The 22,574-nt window shown below is 30.8% G+C and overlaps 1 protein-coding gene across 2 annotated transcripts; it reads right to left on the reverse strand.

Annotated features, from left to right (window-relative positions):
- Positions 1–283: 283 nt before the first annotated feature.
- LOC113855310 lies at positions 284–7,819 on the reverse strand. 2 transcript variants are annotated; one of them, XM_027486898.1, is made up of 8 exons: positions 7,318–7,786; positions 7,043–7,098; positions 6,918–6,963; positions 3,807–3,884; positions 2,583–2,696; positions 2,250–2,329; positions 580–715; positions 284–454 (listed from the first exon to the last, which is right to left on the reverse strand). In XM_027486898.1, the coding sequence occupies exons 1-7, from the start codon at positions 7,708–7,710 to the stop codon at positions 607–609; spliced, it is 876 nt and encodes a 291-aa protein (XP_027342699.1). In that variant the 5' UTR covers positions 7,711–7,786; the 3' UTR covers positions 284–454; positions 580–606. The 2 variants fall into 2 exon arrangements, with proteins under 2 accessions (XP_027342699.1, XP_027342698.1); XM_027486897.1 differs by having other exon boundaries at positions 284–715; positions 7,318–7,819.
- Between the last annotated feature and the right edge of the window lie 14,755 nt (positions 7,820–22,574).

The following is a 22,574-nucleotide window of genomic DNA, read 5'->3' on the forward strand; positions in this document are numbered from 1 at the left end:
TTTCCATGATTCAAATTCAATCTAAAACAGACAAGAGAATCTAATAGCTTCGTCAAAAACATAATTCGGAAAATTCAAAAAAAAAAAAACAATCACACTATAAATCATTCTGGTTGGACGTCAAACGTTAAACCATTACATGTAAGTGTTTAAATGTTTATAGACCGACTAATTTTAAGAATTTTTTTAATTAAAAAAAATTAAGACGTTTGTGATTAAAACTAATTTTCTTCAAAATAAGTCCAAATAACTCCCCAAAAAAAGAAAGATTTACAATCTTCCAAGGGGATACGGACTTGTCATACGTAAAATGAGTTGGTCATTCTATCAGCAGCGGTCAAGATAAACAATGGTCTAGGCAGACTGATTTCTGATTCATGGCTACTCATTCAAACCCTAGCTATTGCCAATTTCCTGGTCAAAGACCAGCCATAATTGAAATCAAGGAGAAAAGCTGAAAAATATATACCCATTTTAGTTAGATTTTGAAACTTTCTACTATGAAGATATCTTTTCAGTGAACCACAAACATAATATTGAATTTAACTAGAAGCCTGTTAGAGTCAGTCAACCAATAACCTTCATGTCTGTAGAATCAGCAAAAGGTTAATTCCCAGCAGCTGTGTCATTTCTAAACTGTTCAACGGGTGGAGGAAGCAAAAGCCTAAGCCTACTCCTGTACCTCATGATGCGTTGTAACCGTTCTTCCCGTAAACTACACAAGCCATAACAACATCGTTTATACATTGAATTTACTTCATCCTAAAGTATGGTCTACCATAAAAAAAATATGAAACCCGCATGTATTCCAAAACCACAAGTTTTACAATTTTGTGCAAGGAACATCGCTATGGGATAACATTTTCTGGAACCACAGGCTACACAAAGGTAAAAACAAAGCATTCTAGCAAATAATAATAAAATGGAAACAGCTGTAACAATGCAGAATCAAAAGTGAAGCAAAGACAAGATGAATACGCTTAAGAACAATTTATTTTAATATTTTTAAATATTATGACAAAAATAAGTTAACAGTTAATATGAAAGGGCATAACTCCAATTTTCCAGATAATTCAGTTTGCACCAACATCCACCATATGAAAGGTGATATAAGTCCAAAATAGACATTGATTTAGGGAAAACAAAAGAAAAGGGAACAAACTCACTTCCAGATTTAAATTTGAACCAATATCATCAGTCTTTTACACTTACATCCATCTACATTAATAAAAATTCCCAGGAAGTGGTTGGAATAGTCAAACTTGGTGATAGTGTAAAGAAGTTTTAACATTAACAGTGGGTAAAATAAAATCATTCAACATTGCAACTGATAGGTTCTTAGCCAAATTATCCAGAGCCTTAGCTCCTCCAGGGATGAATTCCCTACACCAATTCGATATCCAAAAGATTCCAAAATTAATACCCCCACAATTCATTACACCTCTTTATATACTCTCTCATTCTCTAACTGAACAATTGTTTTTTCTTTTTCTGTTTTCTGGAATAAACCCGCCAAACCTTGGCCCTTGTTGGGCCCCATCCAACAATTGCTCCCTTTCTAGATTTGGTGGCCTAACAGCAACTAGGATAACAATCAAGTTAACCATATAAAAGTTACAAATTTAAATTATTTAAGTGCCAAGGAAATAAATCTATTGGATCAACACCAAATGACAGAGAGGGTTATGTGTATCATCAAATGTAAAAGAGAACGCTACAGACTTACAGCCCGTTAGTATAAGATTCATTTCACTGTAAGCAGTAATGTTATGCTTCCTATGGGCCTGAAAGATATGCATTTAAGAGGAGAAATGCCACAAATGTTGCATTTTCGGCTTCGAGTCTCTTAGCCAAGTTCATATGCTATACACAATGGTTATTACAAGGCAACTTCAAGGCATTTGACCTTAATACCCAATCAACATGGAACTTCTATAATCTTGATTCTTAAGCCCATTTCAAAACTCAAGAATTAGAATGATTTACAACAGTTGTAATGTGAACTCACAATTTCACATTACTTGGATGGTTAATCTACAACATATGCACTGTCAACTCAGTTGTTATGACCACAAGTCATATGGATTCGCAAATTCACATAAACTGTTGTTAATCTACTCCATTTAGTAGTTGTATGTTACAACTTAGAATGCATTGTCAATTCATAAATGTACTGTTCTGACCATATGTCATAAGTGATGAATAAATAAACCAGAAGGTGAAAGGGAGAGTTGAAAAGTAAAACTTACCGTGCTCTAACCTTTTTGGCACGTTTAATATGTCTCTTCAATAGATCTTGTGGTGATAAGTGCTCAACAGACTTCTCATTCTGAAAGCAGCAATGTGTATAACATAGGATATGGATTAATAGGACTGAAACCTTGACATAGAATTGAAGTTAACAAGCTTAAATTTCAACAGAAACATTGCTCCAAAAAATCTGCAGGAAACAGCACTATGCTACAAAAACTATTTAACACGAGTTGTGTCAAAAAAAACAGGCTAGTTTGTATATATAATCATAATTTCACTTTCATATTACTTGACTGCTTTCATATAGTTAGTTAACAAGAAAACCCAACCTCTTCCTGCTCCTCTTTGCCGTTTTCATCTTCTTTTTTGTTTGAAATATAACTACCCACCATAGATGCAGGCAATGGTTTGGGAAGTGCCTTCATTACATCTTTCTGCTGTGGCTGCCAAGTATAAGGAAACATAAAAGGATAAATAAATAACACATAAAAATAAACAGACACTTGTAAGATATTCAGCCTCCAAAGGCAAGTCATTGATAATAACATTCTAAAGACTAACAGTCTAACACTGTACAATAGGAAAATTACAAAGGAAGAAAGCAGATTTCTCATATTATATGTAGCTGATTGAAAAACCACTTAGAAGAAAAAAATAACTTTCCATTAATGTTAAGAAGCAATAGCGAATAGATAGAAATCTGTTCTAAAGCTTCTTAACAAAACATAGTAAATTCAAATGATAAGAAACTGCATTAAACCATAAGGCATGCTTTATAGAGTCATTTTGGATCAACACTTCACTAACCAATAAAAGCTATCCTGGTGATAAGCAGCTTTGGCTTTAATTATCTATTATCTAAGTAGCTTCATCCAATGGTTTGGCTCCATATAAGTTAATTTTAGCTTGTTTCATCAGATTCAAAGTCACACTTGACTTGGAAAGCTATATCCTAGTCACAGTTTTTAAACCCCAATTGCAAATTCTAATTGAACTAGTAACCTGATGAACATGACCCTCATTCATAACCTCATTTAAACCCCATTGCAACACATTATTACCTGATGCATATAAGTCAAAAGAAACTATTAACTTCTTATTCTAAAAGATTCACCTATTTTTCTCATTCCCAAGATGTCAAATGATAGAAAATATCATGCATCTTCATAGAATTATGACCAATTAATCATTTTGTACAGTTTTTTAAAAAACAATATATTTTATTCAAATTCCACAAGTAAAGCATGACCCCAAGGAGGATCGCCTTTATTTAGCCACAAATCCAGTATTTGCTACACAAAAGGGTAACACACAAGCAAAATATTCATCAAGTCTCCTAATGTCAAATTATAAATGGGAATTTACTTACGGAAAAAGTTTGGCATTAGTTGATGCTGCTTTTATAAATTATTAAAGCATACATGCAATTAACATTATTTATTCAATATCAAACTACAATTACAGAAGAACATTTTGAAAGTCACATTACGTGATTGACCTCAGAAGCAAATGCAAAACTATAAAAGAAGGAAGTATCAATATATAACTCAAACCTGGCTTTCTTCATGTATACCATTTCTCAACCATGATCTACAAAGTGCATACAGAGAAGCATCCTCTGTTATTCTGACCTAAAATTTTGAAATATAACAAAATTAACAGAGCTAAAAAGAAAATAACATGGAGAAAAGCTAAGAAATTAGCTCAAGGTACTAACTACTAACTCATTGCCATCATAACAGAAACTAGAAAAGTTTCCAACTAAAATCATAGCTGCATATTTTATTCAAAAATACCCATTCATTGTGCTTAATCTCAAGTTACTTAAAAAACCTAACAAGGTTAGATATATAATGTATGAGAAAGTTTTGGGACTTTCAATTTCAACTTAGATGTTGTATTGTGAACTTGTTTAGTTGCACCAACTAATTAGGGTCCTAATTTTATTCTAATTAGTAAGAACTTTGTTTGTTCCAAAAGTGATTCAATTTTTTTCTTATTTGACTTCAGGTTAATTGGGAAATGCCCTTATACATACTCTATTCCTACTTCTTTTCCTGGCCTGTTGCAGTTATGCTTAATCTCTATTCTTTTTTTCTTTTTTTCTCACTTTTCTATGTTTTTATATCCTCACCTAGTGAGATAAGGCTTGGTTGTTGTTGTTGTCATCGTCTTTGTTTTTGCATCATTATGCATCAATTCAACAAAAATCATCTATTTAAAATCAATTACTATTGTAAAATACAATAAATAGAATGAAATGAAATAAAAGTAATCCTTGAATAGTAATAATATCAAAACAGCACGCTTGTAATTAAAAAAATATGGACTGCAAATATTATCTGTTGGTGTCATCAGTCATATGACTCTTAAAGATAAAATTGGAGGCAGAAGATAAGCTCATTGTGCAAACTCCAATGTGTTCTAGAAAGAATTCAAACACGTCGAGGCTCAGAAAATGATTTCAAATCTTGTGAAACTAAAAACTTAGTCATACCAATTTGTGCAGGCTGAATATTGACCCATAGCAATAATCACTTGAGAATTTATATGAGCAGAACAGTTTCTTCATGAGTTAAAGTGCGCAAATGTTGATCATATGAAAATATATTGCAATATATCAGCAGCTAATACATATTGCCACAAATATTTTCTTTCAATAGACCAAACTTATAGAATTTGATTATCACTTTGTCCAAGAAAAAGTTATTTCCAAGGAAAACACCATTGAGAATCTGAGATCATTAACTCATGCAATTAGCTTGCAGATTTCCTCACAACATTTCTTCAGGGTCCTCAAAGCCACTTTATCTATTACAAGCTTGATGCACATGATTTGAATGCTCCTGCTAGATTGGGGTTAGTATCTCCTATTTAGGGGATGTATATATCCTACAAATAATTAGGATTTGATTTGTATTGCTTTCCTAGTTTCCTGATGTTAGAGATTGTAAATCATGTATATTTAAACATGCTGAGGATTTCCTGAAGCAATCCAGATTTCAGAAACCTTTTCCCTCATTGTCAAGTTGCTTAGCCATTTTCTGGCAGCCCACCAACATGCTGTGCTCTTCAAAGCAATTTTGGTCCTGCCCTGCCTCTGTTCTCAAGGTTCTCACAGATCTGTGTTGTGTAGTTTTGAGACCTGGACACTGTTCAGGGTTTTTTCTTTATCTTGTGTTGAGTAGCACTAGTTTGCACTCTCTAAAGCATAGGTACGGCACTTCCCATGGAGTAGTGGTACCAGGTACATACCGGGTATGGGTATGTCGTGGGTACGTACCAGATACGTACCCAAAAAAAAAAACAAGTTGGGTACGGAAAGTGGGTACGCGAGTACGATTTAGGTACAGGAAATGAAATTTTTTTAATTAAAATTTTAGAGTTTTAGGTTTTTTTTCTCCAAAAATATGATTTAGTTGTCTCTTTCCTCCCTCCAACTTCCACATATCAGTACTTTCTCCAACCTCCACATATCCACAGGCTGCATACTATTGCTTAGCCCCTCCTATCTCAAACCTCAACCATCAGCTTTCACTTGTGAGCGACAAACAACAAGCAGCAACAATGAATGATAACAGTAGCAAGTTTGGTGATGATCTCTTTCGACAATAACAAGCCACAAATATGCTAAAATTTGTGTACTTTATTTTATATACAGTTTTTTCATATTTATTTTGCACTTCATGGCCCAAGTATTGTGAATTTGATGCTGTACTGTTCTCCTTATGCTCATTGACTTTTGTTATGATTGACTTGTCAATTATGCCTTGGATTTATGGTGATTTTTGTCTATACTACCTCACCTTGACTTTTGACAATTAATGATGATAATGTTGAGCGTATTTTTTATTTTTTGAGCATTGACAGTGTGCAGTATAAACTTTTTATTGCACGCACACAATCTTCAGTATAGCAGCTCTACCGCTATGCAACTACAGCATTTTGGGGGTTGACAACTTGGCACCACTATCCTAGATTATCAACTATGCTTAGGACCCATTTGGTGGATATCATAGAATAGGAAAAGATAGAATATGAGAGTTGATTAAAGAAGTAAGAACAAGATAATATAAGAGTAGAATATACTCTTTATCGTATTTTATGTTTGATGCTTACCAGCGAGCCAAACTGGCCCAAAATGGGTTTTGAGTCCGTTGAATTGTAAAAATATTGACCCATAAGGTACTCAGATTTTTTTACATAGCTCATCTAACCCACTAAGTCAGAATAAGATTAGGAGATTAGAAATACCAAGCATACACCGTAGGAGATAAGAATGTAGGCAGAAGATAAGCTCATTGTGAAGATTCCAATGAGTTCTAAGAAGAATTCAAACAAGCACTTGCAGGGCCCATTGTTTGTTTTAAATGTAAGTAGAAATGATTTTAATAGAATTAATTTTGAACCCTTATAAATGATTGGGATGAGTCAAAATTGATCTTAACCATAGAATTTTAATGGAACCTGTGTTTACATTGGAAAGTACAAAAAATAATTTTTGAATGATAAACCAAATAGGCACGCAATCTATCGAGAGACTTCAAAGCCACACAACATACTTACACACACACATACGAAAAAGGAAGAGCATCAAATTAAATGCAGATGAATGAATTCAACTCCAAAGCAAAGAATGTCAAATAAGAGAAAAAGTGGCTCACTTTGCGGTCTCTAACGACAACATATGTGTCCTCTCTGCTTCTTTCCCTATGAAATCCATCAGAGATATCAATCCAATTCCATTACCAAACAGTACAACGCAATAAATACCTCATTGAAAATTCACCTCACACTCGTGTCTTTATAGCCGTTGATATCGGAAACTGCAGATCGAGGAGTAGCCTAAAACAACAAAACGAGAGACCAAAATGAAACATTTGAATATTTGAACTATATCATCCAATCTAATCGGTGCTATCATTCAAACAACACAAGATTCAGAACCTCACAACAAACAAGGAAAAAGCATAATAATATTAATTTATTTAGCAATTAAATTCAAGATGTCACGTTTTCTTAAGCTTCGAAAAAATCACCAAAGGGGGGTTTCAAAGTTGGAACCTTTTTAACGGGAGGGGATGCTGCAGGGGTAATAGTAGCGTTGTTACCCAAGTGAGGGAACGGCACGTGAGGGAGTGGCCGAGTCACGTGCAAGGCGTGGCTGAGGTAGTCCAAGTTCATGCCTCGAACGCCGGCGTGGGGAAACATCAGTGACGGCGGGGGGTAGCCGGCGGCAACGCCATGATCTCTGAGGCCTTTGGGGGCGAAGGCGGCGAAAGGGTAAGCGAAGGGTTGGGAAGGATCGTGGGGTTTGGCTAATGGAGGATTTGGGGCGCGACTTGGAAGGGTTTGTTGTTGTTGAGGTGAAGGGTAATGGTGGTGTGGGTGGGGTTGAGGGAGTGGTGATATGGGCCTTGATGCGGTGGTTGTGGCGGTGGCGGGATCGAGGGGCATGGTGGTGGTGGTGGCGGGGTGTTTTGGATTTTGAAGTGGAAAACAATTATTTGAGGAGGAAAAGGAAGCATCGAAGTTGTTTTGATTGTATTGCTGTCTGAGTTTTTGTTTATTTGAGGAAAAAAGGGGAAAGGGAGGGAAAGGAAAATTATTAAATTAATTAGTAGTAATAATAAAATAAGTAGTATTGGAGAAGAAAGGAACAAAAAGTGAAAATTAATAACAGTTAAGGTGGGATTCAGTTTAATTTTGAAGTTTGCATGTGGACCCCATACGAGTAACTTAAGTCGGAATTATTAATCGCGCGCAAAATTGGATGGTTATTAATGCAACCGAGCTTTTTATAATTCGGAAAATAAGGATATATTTGATTTTAAAACTATTTTATATTTTCTTTTCCATTTTTTTTAATGTGAAACACATTTTTTCTATGTCAAATTTACTTTTTTTTTCTTAATTTTTAACGCTGTAATTCTCAAATTTTCAATAAATAACTTTAAACATGTCTCTCGTTAATAAAATATATTCGTATAAATAATATATTTACAATCTAATAAAAATATAACTAATTTTATATATTATCTCTTAATAATTGATATATCTTATACCACATTGTATAAAGTGAATATTAAATTATTTATGAGTATTATATTAAATAAATAAAACTTAATACTAGATAATTATACAACTTTTTTCATATAATATTTCAATTGGGATCTTTTCATATCATGTCTTGAGTTATTTAGAATTAAAATAAATATTGTAGACCAACTTTATTAGTCTAAGTAGCAAGTAACTTGGTATCGTTTAAGTAAAATTTTGCATTCGACTCTTTGTATATGCAAAAAAATTTCAACAGTAGACTCACTCACCATATTCAGATACGCGACCAGGATGATCTGGATTATATCGGATAGAAAACAAAACAAAACAAAAATTATTGTAGCAAGTTTTTCTTTCTTTTCTTGAAATTGCTACCTTTAAATTTTGTTACACTTCTACATTTTAAATTTAATGCAATTTGGATCAACAAATTATTAAATATAAAAATTTGCAATTGCAATATTTTTTTTAAAACTTTAAGTGCTTCGATACCAAATTATTATAACAAGTTATGCAAATAAGCATAAGGATCAAAATAAATGAAATTTAACTTACAACTTATATTTACAAACAACTACGACTACTATATATCCAATAAAAAAATGAGTGAATAATAAAATGATGGATGATAAACTTTACTTATAATCCAAATATTCAAATACCTTATGGTATTTTTTCTTGAGTACATGCACTTAATTCTTACAACAAAGAAAAATAAATAAAACTAAAAATCGTAAGAAATGTTGCTATTAGTAAATGATATTACAAATGGTTAAAGCACATTAAAAAACTCCTAAATTTATTGATTGAAGTTCTCTTTATTGGTCATTTATCAAGTACCATAAGAGAAATATTTTCTCCTAACTAGCAAATGATAGTGCCCAAAATAATAGGAAAAAAAATATTCTTCCTTTCCTTCATGTTAAAGCCAAAAAATAATTGAATTTTAACCCACCAAATAACAACAACTAATATATATTCAACAAAAAATTATATTTTTTTATAGGCAAAACATATATTATTAAAGAGAGTTCAAGGGGAACTCAAAATCCATATACAAAAAAAAATAATAATACTTACTCAAAAAAATAAAAAATAGAAACATACTTATACAAAGTTAAGACAGATGCAATTTCGTGGGTTCAGATACTAATCAGTTAACAAAATAATTTCTCTTTTACTAAAAAGTGATAGTCATTTTCAAGACCTCAAAATAATAAAGTCTAGAACTTCTCTCTCATCCAAAATATTATTGAAAAATATTATTTTATTTCTATGTAACCACAAAGATTACATTGTATTTACCTAAATATTTAATAAACATCTCTCTTTTCTTTTACTACAACCAACACCAACCCAAGAAAGCAAGTGAGTCAATAAATTTGAAGGAAAAACTAGTGAGAATCTAAGCCAACGAGCAATATAGTACTAAATTTGAGATGAAACTGAGTATGTTAAAAACAAATGACTATGACTTAAGCAAAAAGTTATATCATTAATCTGAATACCATAATCAATCAGCAAACATTTACAAAGAAGTACATTCAACAACAATTGCCAAGAAAATACTAGACACTTAAATAGGGATCTTTTCTCTCCATAGCCTTTGCAAGGCGTCCGCCATATTGACAACACGTCATAATGGTTTCAAACAAAACTAGATTTTTCAAATAAACATGCAATATAAGGAGCAAACCTAGGTCACCACACAAGGACACAAATTCATTCTATTTCAATTTTTAAACATGCAACGATGATTAAATTAGGGGTTTGTAATTTACAGATGAATTAAAAATGAAAGTAATTTAAATGAAAGCGAATCAAAACACTGAACGCAAATTTAAAATTTGAAAATGAATCTAAAACTAAATCTGACAATGAAAATGAATTCAAAATTTGAAAACCGAATCTAAAAATAAATCTGAAAACAAATTTGAATTTAAAATTTTAAAGAGAATCTAAAAAAAATTGAAAACACAAATTGAATAATAAGAAGGATTTGAAAACAAGATCAATTAAGATGAAAACAAACGAAAATAAAAAAAATGAAAATTGAAAACAAGAACAATTAAAACTAACACGAATTAAACCCACGAACCAAAGACGCAAACTAGGATTACCATACCGAATTTGTCTAAAACTCAAATGCAATAGAAACCAATTGATCGATATTACATTTAAGAATAAAAACTAAATTTAATCAAATTATGCATGTACAAATCTTAATCAAGAATTGCAAAAAGGTGAAAATACAAACTCGGAGCGCTCAACCGATCTAGCAATCTATGCTTGAGATGAGATGTTTCGTGACAACAAATAATTGAGAACATAGCAGGATCCGAAGAGATGCAAGCAAGCGAATGGAACAAAATAAATTTTACTCTAAAAAATGGGAAAGAAAGTCCTTACGGAAATATAAAATTCTCCAATGAAATTATGAAACAGAAATTAAAACTAAAAAAATCACTAGGTCCCTGAAAGTCGACCTCTAACCCCTATAAATACTGATCTTCAAAGAAAACAAAAATAAATGGGTCAAGGCCTCCATGAAAAATAAAATAAAAGCCTTAAGTAGAAACCTTAAATATAAAATGTATGTTTTAAGTCTAAACTTTAAAAATTAATAGAAAATAGCTCCGAACAACAAGCAGCATGATCCATATGTTTAAATAGAAGCCCAAAAAGTCAGGAATCCATTGCAAAAAGAATCATCCATAAAGGAGGGCTACAGAAAAAGCTATGACCGAAATAGTAGACAAATGTCAAAATAGAGAAAATACAAAATATAAAGTAAAGATAACAAGTATTCATGACAATTTAATGCAAGAAATGCAAAATTATGCTAAATGCAATAAATAAAGAGAGAAAAGGTATTTTAGAATATATCATAAGGCTATAAATGTGAGTACAAAATACGAATCATCAAATACATTAATCTACACTATTAGGACCACCAAAAAGTTTAAATAGTCATGAATACCCATATTGCACTTAATAACAATTTGAAAAATCTACCCTCCATACCCATTTATCTTTTTGTAACACCTTAATAGAAACTTCATCCACAAGCTCTAATAAAATATTAAAACTTGAAATCTCATGTTGAAAGAACTCTCTTCGCCAACTAATATTCCAAACTCACCTAGTGTCATCATAAAAATCATTCTCCAAAACACAAGATTTAATATTTCTCACCACCGCAAATAATCATGGAAATGCCTCACAATCGCACTCCGCTTACCCACTTATTTCTCCAAAAAAGAGTGTGCAAACCTACACCCACACTCCTATCCAACTTCTCATCCAACCATGAATTCTCTTGATGAATAACTGATTGCGAGTGTCGCTCTTGGACAAATTAATAAAAACTGAATTGCATAAAAATTATGTAGTAAGAGGTGCAATATGAGTCGTCTCCCAACGATGATAACGTTATACAATTATAAAATTTTTAGAGGGGGTTTGATTTATAGAATAACTAATTAGAATCAAAAGTTAAAAATAATTAAAAACTCTAATCCAAGAATTTAGAAGAACTACGACCACTTTATCACCAGATTCCAAGAAGATGCATCAAACAACAAATTAGTGATTAACATTAAATTTGAATGAAATCTCAATTCAAATTAAGCATTCACACGAGAATTCTCATGCATTCGATTAACATACAATTCGCTCAAAGTTCAGAAACCTCTAGAACCTAATCGATTTGTGTTAATTTAATTCACCAATGTCATTAATCTTAGATCTCAAACCTGAAAATCTAATTCACGTTCCTTAAAACTGAATTACATACATCAATCGAATAATACGTAATCAACCAGATGCATAATCATCAATCTAAACGAATAACTTTAATTAGAAAATATAATTAGCAAAAGGAGAAAATAAGGAAGAGATGAAACCGAATTTGTTATTGAATTTATGCCAATGCGAGACCAATCCTCAAGAGTATCACGTTCCTTTTAATCCTTGAATTAGATGAAAATCTAAGCCTCCATTAATGGAGGAACACAATTCATAAAGGTGAGAGGGAGCAAGAGAGAGAAGAGAAGAGAAGAGCCAAAAAATAAAATTCAAAATTTTGTTCGTCACTTTGTTCCATTTTTTTGGCTATGAAAACGGCCTCTTTTTGGTTCGTGGCCTGAAGGACAATTGTAGCGTTGGATGTCAGCTTCAAAACGCCACTAGAATGGGCTTAATTGGATGTCTGTTGACTGAGATATGGCCCAAATACTGCACTTTACTCAGGATCCATGACTGCAGCGTTCTGACTTTTTCCAAGCCCAGTTTCAGCTTCTTATCATCAGAATTGGTTTCTGACCTCTTATAGGAATTGTGCACCTTTCTCTTAGCTTTCCTACAAATCAAGAATCACAATAAAAGGTGTTCTAAAACTCAAGATATGGTCCAGAAACTAAAACAGTGTCAGAATTTGCCAAATACTGAAAAATTAAATAAAGCCCAAATAAAATTCAAATATCATAAAATGATCCAATTCAACCAATTAGGCACAAAAGAGGATTAATGAGTTAGGAATTAGAGGAAATAATGTTATAAAAATTCAATTGATCAATAACCTCTAGCAAATTACACTACCACAAAGAACCATTTTATACAATGTCAATCTTAATTCACATTTTTTCCAAATAATAAATTATTATTTTTTAATTTTTCTATCATTTATAGTCTTATCGTTCTTTCATTTATTTTATATAATAAAATTTTATACAAATTTAGTTATTATATATATACAACATAAATATCATTACTTACATCAAAATTAAATCAAAATTATTTATAATAACTACTTTTAACCATATTGTAACTTGAATAGGTGTAACTTCGTTGTTATCCTTAGGTTTTTTATTTAAATTTTTGGCAATTTAACCTATATATTTTTCTAACTCATTTAAATTTATAAGTAAAGAAATCATCTCAATTTTTTTTTAAATGGTTTACCTCACATCACTGAAAATAAAAGATACTTAAGGAGTCTTATTTTTTTTTAGAATTAGTAATCTTTTTAAAGGAGACTCTTAATAATAACATTAGTCATTTCTATTCTTTTCCAATCAATAAGGGAGATGATTGAGCAACATCATTTTCGTAACATTCAATCTTCTTTCTCAAGAAGACCAGTAATATTATTGACAATCTTACTTTTACATAAACATATTATTGATATTTGAAGTAATAAATTATTAGTTTTCAACAAAATTTGTACTTGCTTTTCCATTCTATTTACTTGTACTTTAAAAAAAATCTATTGGTATAATGGTGATGGACTTACATAAACAAAAACAAATAAGATTTGAAAAGTGCATTAATCATTGTAACTAGTGAACATGAATTCTAAAAATATATTTATGAATTTTTGTACTAAAATATGAAAATAAAAAACTTAGGATAGTGAAAGTTATGGTAAAAGTAAAACCACGATGATTACAAGCCCAAACAAGAGAAGATTTGTACATAAAAAAGTTCAATAATGCATAATTGAATTTAAAAATCAAAAAATAAATGTTAAGATACAAAAAATGAAGAATTAAAGTGAGAGTTCATAAACAGATTAATAAAATTAAGTTTAAGAGTGCAAAATTTTTTATTAAGGTAACAATTCAAAGAGAAAAGGTTAAGAATTAGATTTCTTCTAAGATCTTCACTTTATGTAAAGACATAAAAGGTTTAACTTAATTTTCACAACAAAATTATTAATCTAATTCTCTAGTGTAATGTTCAATTTCTTGATACCAAACAACAATACTTAGTTAAAAATCTTAATGTCTTAGGTAAATTTAACAATAGAAATCACATTGAATCCTAATTCATGTGTCTAAGTAGTAGCAAAATAGAGAAACTTCAAATTTAAGCAATAAACCAATGTGTCCATTGTGAAAAATGTTTTAAAGTCACACAACATTAAGTTCACATGAAAAATTGAATTAGATTCAAGAAGAAACAAGATTACATGAAAGCTAAATTTGGAATTTGTCGTATCATAACATATAAATTCATAAATTTATTGCAAAAACACACAAAAACAATAAACATTGAAGAAATATGTAGAGAGATATTTGCCATTAAAGCTTGATCTTTGTGCCAAAATGTTTCACTTTAATCTCATATGAATTAAGAAGAGAGAGAACTTATGATAGAATATATCTTATAATGTATACAAGATAAAGACTTATCATTTCTAAGATAGAATTGTAGGACTTGAAATTGCATAGCTGGAGATGAGCGTATAGGTCATTCTCTGAATTGTTTGTTGTAAGATTATAGAATATGCATGTTGTAGAGTTACAAAGGGATGTGCTTTAGAACGCTTTGTACACTCAATGTTTTATGCATCTATTACTAAGGATGTCCTTTCTCTTGTGCTTAAGGAGGTGAAGACATGTTCTGCATTCAAACCCATGCCCAAAATGAAGAGCTCCAAAAGTAAAATGAGAAGATATGGAAGAATAAGGAAACTGCATTGAAGAATAAATGGACCAAGAAAATAGAAAAGAAGGTTGAGAAAAGGTGTCATCAAGAATGCATATGGAGGTGTAGTAGCAGTATATGCATATGTAGCAAAAGCATGCATATTTGGAACTTCTGAGAGCAAGCAGATACACACCTCCTCTTCCTCCACCTCTAATACCACCAATTTTTAAAGTGATCCAACATTCATTCTCCTCCTCCTCTGATGATAATAATGATGGTGACACATATGTTGATGACATGGAGTACTTGTGATTATTTTTGTATTGCTACAAACTTTTTTATTTTTATTTTTAAATTATTATTTTAGATATTTACTTTCATTATTGTAATGACATTTTAATTTATAATTTTTCAATTATCTTTTGAATTTTAAATTTTTTTCATAACTTTCTTTATGTTTACCAATTGTTATAATGATTAGCAATAGGGAGTAATAATTATAGAAGTAAGGAACAAGAAAAAAAACAAATAAAAAATTATAAATTTATTTTTATTAATTATAAATAATAAAATATACAAAAATTGTTATGAATTTACTTATTATATATAGTTAAATTTCTCTATAATTTTATAGACAGTAAAATGTCTTAAAATTAAAAAATTTAAGCTATTTTTTCAACAATTTATAGATGAATATTCTTCTTTAACTTTAGATTGTAAAAATGTTGATAGATTATAGACATGAGTACAAATTTGTCTATATGACTTACAAACAAGAAAAAAAAATTAGGTCTTACCTGTCTATAACACTAAAATTTGTCTGTATTTCATGAAATTCTTGTAGTGAAAATGTTTAATATAGGCTAATACTTTAAGTGAGAAACTCTCACGGAAATGCTTAAGTCTAAGGTTATTCACCTTAAAACTCCTATTATCACTCTTAATTTCAATAACACTATATGAGAAAACATTAGTAACAATAAAATGACTAATCTACTTAGAACATAGGTTATCTGACATGAGCTTAAGATAATAATTAAATAACAAAACCTTCTGGCAATGGAGAATCTCTTTCTAGCAATCCTCTTATTGTAATATTACTTGGTTTTCTGTTTATAGAGCATGGAATTCTTATAAGTTTCAACCATTAGTTATGAGTCATATGGTGTAGAAACTTTGTGGATCACCTCATATTCTTTAAGGTCTTATGAAAATTAGTGCAGCATCACAAGTGTAAGAATAATTATAATAATATATTGAAGAAAAATGAACACCTAAAACTCATGCAATTAAACTTCTACTAGTTCAACTAACAAATCAACGTGAAAAACAAAATGACATTTAGATAGATTTTTCATAACGTGTTAAATATAACCACATTGTGTCAAAACTCCATCGAAAGTGTGCTTGCGTGAACATTTATCTTGATTTTGTCTGTTTTTGTCAGGCTAACATATTTATAAATGTATTATTTCTATTAAGTGTTTTATATGTGTGTTTTGATGTACGAGTATAGCAGAGCCCTTTTCATTGTAAAACCCTCATTATTTTACCTTATTTTAGGGAAATATAGAGAGTTTTGAGTGCAGGGTTTCTCGCTCGAGCGAGGTTTATCTCGTTCTAACGAGAATAGTTTGTATTGATTTGAGCATTATGGAGTTATCTCGTTCAAACGAGATAAGATAAGACATTCTCAACTGTCTTCTCGCTTAGGCGAAAAGTGACCACACTCAGGCGAGAGCAACTCGCTTAGGTGAGGAGTCGCAGGAAAAATAAGTAGCTCTCTGGACTTAATCTTTGTCAAGCAAGAATGTTGCTTGCTCAAACGAGATGCAACTTACTCAGGTGTGACGATCCTCGCTCAAGCTAGAATAGTAGAAAATTGAAAAGTTTCACTGTCTGGTTTGCTCACTTAGGCGAGGATGAGCTCGCCCAAGCAAGGGTAGGGTTCGCTCAAGCTAGAGCGCATGGATCTGGAGGGGTATTTAAGGAATTTCAGCGTAAAAAAATGTTCATTTTTCACCCGACAACCTTCCTCTCTCATTTTTTCTCTATCCTCTCACCTTCTCCCCTTAGAGAAGCCTTCTTAAAGTTGAGTTCCTTCCCGATCCAAGTGAGAACATCTATCTCATCAAGATTTAGGTGAGTTTCTGGAGTCCAGTTCTCTGCCTTTACTTCTTATTCCTTATTTTCTATTTCTCAAGAATTTTATACCATATTGTTATGAGTAGATCTAAATCGTTTGTGCTATATTCCATATCCGAACATTGAATCTATCTCTTTGAGACTCGCGAGAAGTACGATCTTAGAAACTCATTCTAGGTAAGGGGAGCTTACCCTAGGAAGTCCTTCTACTCACGTGGGTATTATGATATTGTTCATAATCTTGCTTTAGTTAAGAATGATTAACGCATGACCAAACCTTAGGGTAGGACCCAGAGTATGTTTGACTAAGTGAAATCTTCGTTGTTCTGTGAAGGGTAGGAAATGGTCCCCATTTGAGATGAATGTTTGAAATGTTGTGGTGAAACATAACATGTTGAGAAAATGTGTAATATATGCTGAAATGGTTGGCTTTGTTGTGAAAATATATATGGCTGTATTGCTGAGACTGGTTGATAAGTGTTGTTAAATGATATGTTGAAATGCTTAATATATTGTTGTGTTGCCTTGTGTAGACTTGCATCATTCTAGAGCCGAGTTATGTATTTAGGTGGTTAGATATGTAATGATAAGAGCTAAGTTACATGTTTAGATAGTTAGACGTGTAACGATAAGAGTTGAGTTATGCTTTGTCTAGATCCAAATATAGGGATGGGTCACTCCCAAACCAAAAAATAAATTGATGTATTAAATGAGCTAGTAAATGGGCTGAACATGCTGCATTAATTGGCTGATATTGCTATGTGTTGTTTTGCTGAGTATTTTGATGAATTAAGTTGTATATACATTAGGGGTGAGCATGGATTAGACTTGCTTAAATCCAATCTAAATCCATTTTAAATTTATGTAGATTGGATTTTAAACTAATCCATATTACTTTTTTAAACGTAGCAAGATATATATATATATATATATATATATATATATATATATATATATAATACAAACAAAGAAAAGAAGAAAACAGTAGATACCAGAAGCAGCAATTTAACAAAATGAAAATCGTAACTTTATCGAACTAATTCGCATAGGGGCACTGGAGTGAACTACCACTAAGGCATGAAAACCGGTTTTATTAAATGAAATCTAACATTTATCTTAACCATAAAAAAATGGGCTGCATGTCTAATTTTTAAAAAAATACAAATTTTTCTAATTTATTTTGGTTATGGATTGGATCATTAAATCTGGATTTTTTGCACACTCCTAATATACATAAATTAAATTTCTATGAATTTTAAGATTATGATTATTTGTTGTGTAAGCTCACCCTTGCATTCTGTCTGTGTTGGCGTGTGTGTTGCGATAACCGTAATGTGATATGTGAGTAGAACTGACAAGTGAAGTATTTACTTTCCTTGCTAGATGGTCTGGCTGAGGATTGGTTCAGACAGAAGATTTTAAGATCTGTAGCTTTGTTTTTGTCAGTCTAGGTTTTAGTATAAATCTAGGCTATTTAGTTACAATTTTTAAGAAATATAATTTTAATTATAAGTTGCATTTAGGGTTTAGGGTTTAGTATAAATCTAGGTTATTTGGTTACAATTTCTAAGAAATGTTATTAAAGAGCAATTGTGTATATACATATATATATTTTGAATTATATGATGATGTTTCAGAGTTCCCTTTTTATAATGAGTTTTTATTTTTAGTGCTTTTTGTGGAATAAGTCTCAGATCTTTCTAAAATGCAAAAATTTTATACATGGGTAAGTTGTATTAGTATGTCAACCGAAAAAAGGTCATAACAATTTTCAATAAGGTTCTTCCTATAATGACGGGGTTGTGTTATCTTTATGATTAGATGAAATATAAGGTTCATATGGAATGTTCTATCAATATTAGGGTTAAATGAATGTAATAGGTTAGGATTGGACCTAATCATGCACTAGAAAAATTGAAAAATGCAATAGAATAATAAATTGATGCATAGTATGCTTGCAAAGCAAATATCATGAAACAAATAAATATGAATGGGGTAGGGGTATGGAATGACAAAAAATGCAACAGTGCACTTACAAACTAATGTTCCTACAAGACACCAATTTGATTAAAGCCACTTTGTATAAAAATATTATGCAAAAATTAATATAGTACTAGGTAAGCCTAAATCATGCTCCTAGGGACAATTATTGCTAAATTAAGCGAATGGGGAGCAGTGGATAAGGCCTTTCTTAATTTTCTCTTTAACAATGTGACAATATATTTCTATGTATTTTGTGTGCTCATGAAACACAATATTAAACGCAATATACCTTGTATTGTGACAATACATAAGACTTGGTCCCTCAAAATAAACTTTAAAGTCTTGTAAAAGATAGATTAGCCATTAAATTTCACAAGTGACAGTGGCCCAATCTCTATGTTTAACTTCACAAGACCTTTTTGATGTAGTACTCTACTTCTTTGTCTTTTAAGATATGAAAGAATAAAAGTGGATAAAATTGAATTCACTTTTATTTATCTCTCCGATATTATAAAATATCTAATTTATCAAACTTTTCATGCAATAAATATTAAGTTTTCTAATGTTGAGTTAATTTCAATTTCTTGGATAAAAACTTCCTATGCAATTAATCAAAACTACTTATAGCCTTATTAACATATGCATTACATTTCAAAAAATCAAAAAAAAAAAACCTCATAATCATTAAGCAAATGCATCTATATAACAACAATTATGGTAAGTTTCTTATATCAAATTCAAAATCAAATTTTTCAATTGAAAAATCAAATTTATGATCATGCCAAAGTTGGCCAAATCAGATAATGCATTATGAACAAATAAACTCACTCAATTGCACAAATTGAAAGTAAATAAGAATAAAATTTATTGATAATATTGAAGAATTAAACAAAAACTCATTACATCCTAACTTAAAACAAACTAACCACACTTATATACAAAATATAAAATCGAACTGATACAAAATACAAAGATAAATTATATATAGACTTTGATAAAAATAAATAAATTTTTTAAATGATTAAGGAATAAAACAAAAGATAAGAGAAAAGTTAGAAAAAAAAATCTTTGAACTTAAAAAGTTGAAAAATGAAAAATGACACTATATGTACTTGATACCTATTTTTAGATTTTGGACTCTTCTTTGACATTGTGATACTAACCATAAGTGTTGGAATGCTTGTAGATCTTTATATAATTTTTTTACATAATTCTGACATTGCAATGCTAAATATTAAGCTTTGTAAGCTCAAGCTTTGATGGCAACTTGAACTCTGGCATTAGAATGTACACTCTTGAGCGTTGAAAAGTCCATGAGTTAGAAACTTTATATTCTCTTTGTGAAGCAAATGGTGGAACACTTACCTCTAGGTGTTGGGATGCAGGAAGCCTTTTGCACCATATGGGTTCTATGGTTAAGCATTGCAATAGCTTGTATGCTTAGTCAATTGGCCCTATAATTAACAAAATAACCATAATTAGCATAACTCTTAAATAATTGAAGTTAAAAACTTTAAATATTCAACAACTTAAAAAAAATTAGAGGAATTAATTATCTTATGATAATAAATGTTACTAATTACAATTAAATAGCTTCTAAAAAGTGTTAAATATATGCTAAAATATAACTTGATTGTAACTTTATCAACATAGTATCCATCGAGAGAATTTGAGTTCTAACATAGTTATAATTTAATCTCCTAAGAAACTTAATCATTTGATCTTGTATCTTGTATTTAGAAACATTGTTAAGAGCACGGCAAATGCACTTAAAGGTAGAGGACGAAAATCAAGTTCATCCCAAAGGATAATGATATTAGTGAAGTAGTTTGTGAAATTCAATTATCCTTGTTTACAAGAAGAAATCATGTCTTAAAGATTAACAATTTGAATCATATCTCCTTATGAGAACCTCTCCTTAAAGAACAACAAACATGTTAGCACTCTCTCATATGGAAAATAATGAGTTGGTACAGCTGGGAGCTTTTATGGTTCCAGCAATGAAACATGTTATGTTCTTAGAAATGAGGCTAATGATGATAGTTTGGTCAATCAAAAAGTTCATGGACAATGAGGAAAGATGATTATCTGATGAACCAACATGATTGGATGAGCTAATATCTTGTGAGGGGTTAATAACATATGTCATTTATGAACGTAGCAACTAGAGCTTGTTATAAGTCTTCCTTTCTATTTGACTACTTTTAGTTGACATTCCTCCTTGACCGTAAGTATTCAATGGTTGTATTAGCCAAAAATTTTGTAGTCTCTTATAAAACAAATGATAATTATATGCATTAATTGATTATTGATAGCATGCATCCACTTCTGAAATGAAATGAGCCACAAGTTTCATTACTAGGTTAGATGGTTGAGATATGATTCACTTGGTGTAATTTTCTTATGCTTCCACTTATGCCTGCATATAAATTTTAACAATAGGTTAGTTTTACGAATATGATAAAGTAAATGTAAGTTTGACATATGTATTACCTTTTCTACATTAAGACTTGAGGTATCTTGTTCTTTTTGTGCTAAACTTGGTTGTGATAAACTAAGTTGTTTCAATACAATCTCAATTGATTTCACAAATTCTATAGTAAATGATTCCTTTTGTTTCTTTTGTCAATTTTCTTTCTACATTACTTATTACAATTTGTAACATGGTGATGAAAATGTGAAAATTGATTTGAATTGGTATTGTTGTTACCTTTTTTGGTGCCAAACTTGGTTCAAAAGTAGCTTTGGTAGTCTTTACACAATTTGTTGATTTCATATTCCGTTGTGAGATGAAATAGTTAGATATATTATAGCTTTACCTTTTATTGATTTATGATGAAAACTCATTCATTGGTCCTTGCATTAACTATGTCTTCCAATAGTAAATTAAAAAACCACCTCTAACTTTCTTTAGTTTCAGTCTCTACCACAACAAATGCCAAAGAGAAATATTGATTGTTGGATCTCTTCCAACTACTATGAAAAATTTACCCTCCATATTTTGTTTATAGATGACAACTATCAATTAACTAGTTTCAAAACCTTGGTTGATAGTGTATTGGTTACAGTTACCCATTGTTACTTGTATTTTCAAGATTAACTTTCTATAACTCCATAACAAAGTATATTGCTTGATTACATCCATTTTCACAACTTCTCTAATAAGTTATTTTGCTCTAAAAGCTCTCTATGAAGTAATACAAGTTGAGTATCTTGTTTTGATTCCATCCACAGTCTCTCCTAACTTAAAGTGCCCAATGTCAAATGCATAATTATCTATCTCTAACGTTGTACATAATTGGCTTTAGACCTTAATATAAATTCTTATTCTTAGATTTCCATTATAACTTACCACTCTCCATGTACCTTAATTCTTTAAGTAGTGAAATGCTTTGAAATATGACCATCTTATCAATGTCCAAATTATGCATTGCATGGACTGCACCCTTTTCATAGCTAAGATTATATCCTTTAGTAAATACTCCCCCACGGTGTATTATAATCATAAATCTCATTCTTATATGGGCAGAGCAACACATTTTTTTTATATATACAAAATGTAATAAAAACATCTAAAGCATGAGTTTGAACCCTGTTACAAGCATAACTCTATTACAATCACTTTAATCCCATTTGTTGGTCCTCAGAATTCATTTAAGTATACTTATATTAAATAAAAGTTAAAAACATTTAACTCTATT

Source organism: Abrus precatorius, unplaced genomic scaffold (genome assembly GCF_003935025.1).
Source record: "Abrus precatorius isolate BTA unplaced genomic scaffold, Abrus_2018 Scaffold11, whole genome shotgun sequence".
NCBI classification, from domain to species: Eukaryota; Viridiplantae; Streptophyta; class Magnoliopsida; order Fabales; family Fabaceae; genus Abrus; species Abrus precatorius.

What these genes read in the sequence shown, in the direction of transcription:
- LOC113855310 (XM_027486897.1), bottom strand. Translation starts at nt 7,710, where the DNA reads ATGCCCCTCGATCCCGCCACCGCCACAACCACCGCATCAAGGCCCATA. An exon ending in TATAAAGACACGAGTGTGAG is followed by an intron (nt 6,964 to 7,042) that starts GTGAATTTTCAA and finishes TGGATTTCATAG; the next exon opens with GGAAAGAAGCAGAGAGGACA. An exon ending in GCAAAGAGGAGCAGGAAGAG is followed by an intron (nt 2,330 to 2,582) that starts GTTGGGTTTTCT and finishes TGCTGCTTTCAG; the next exon opens with AATGAGAAGTCTGTTGAGCA.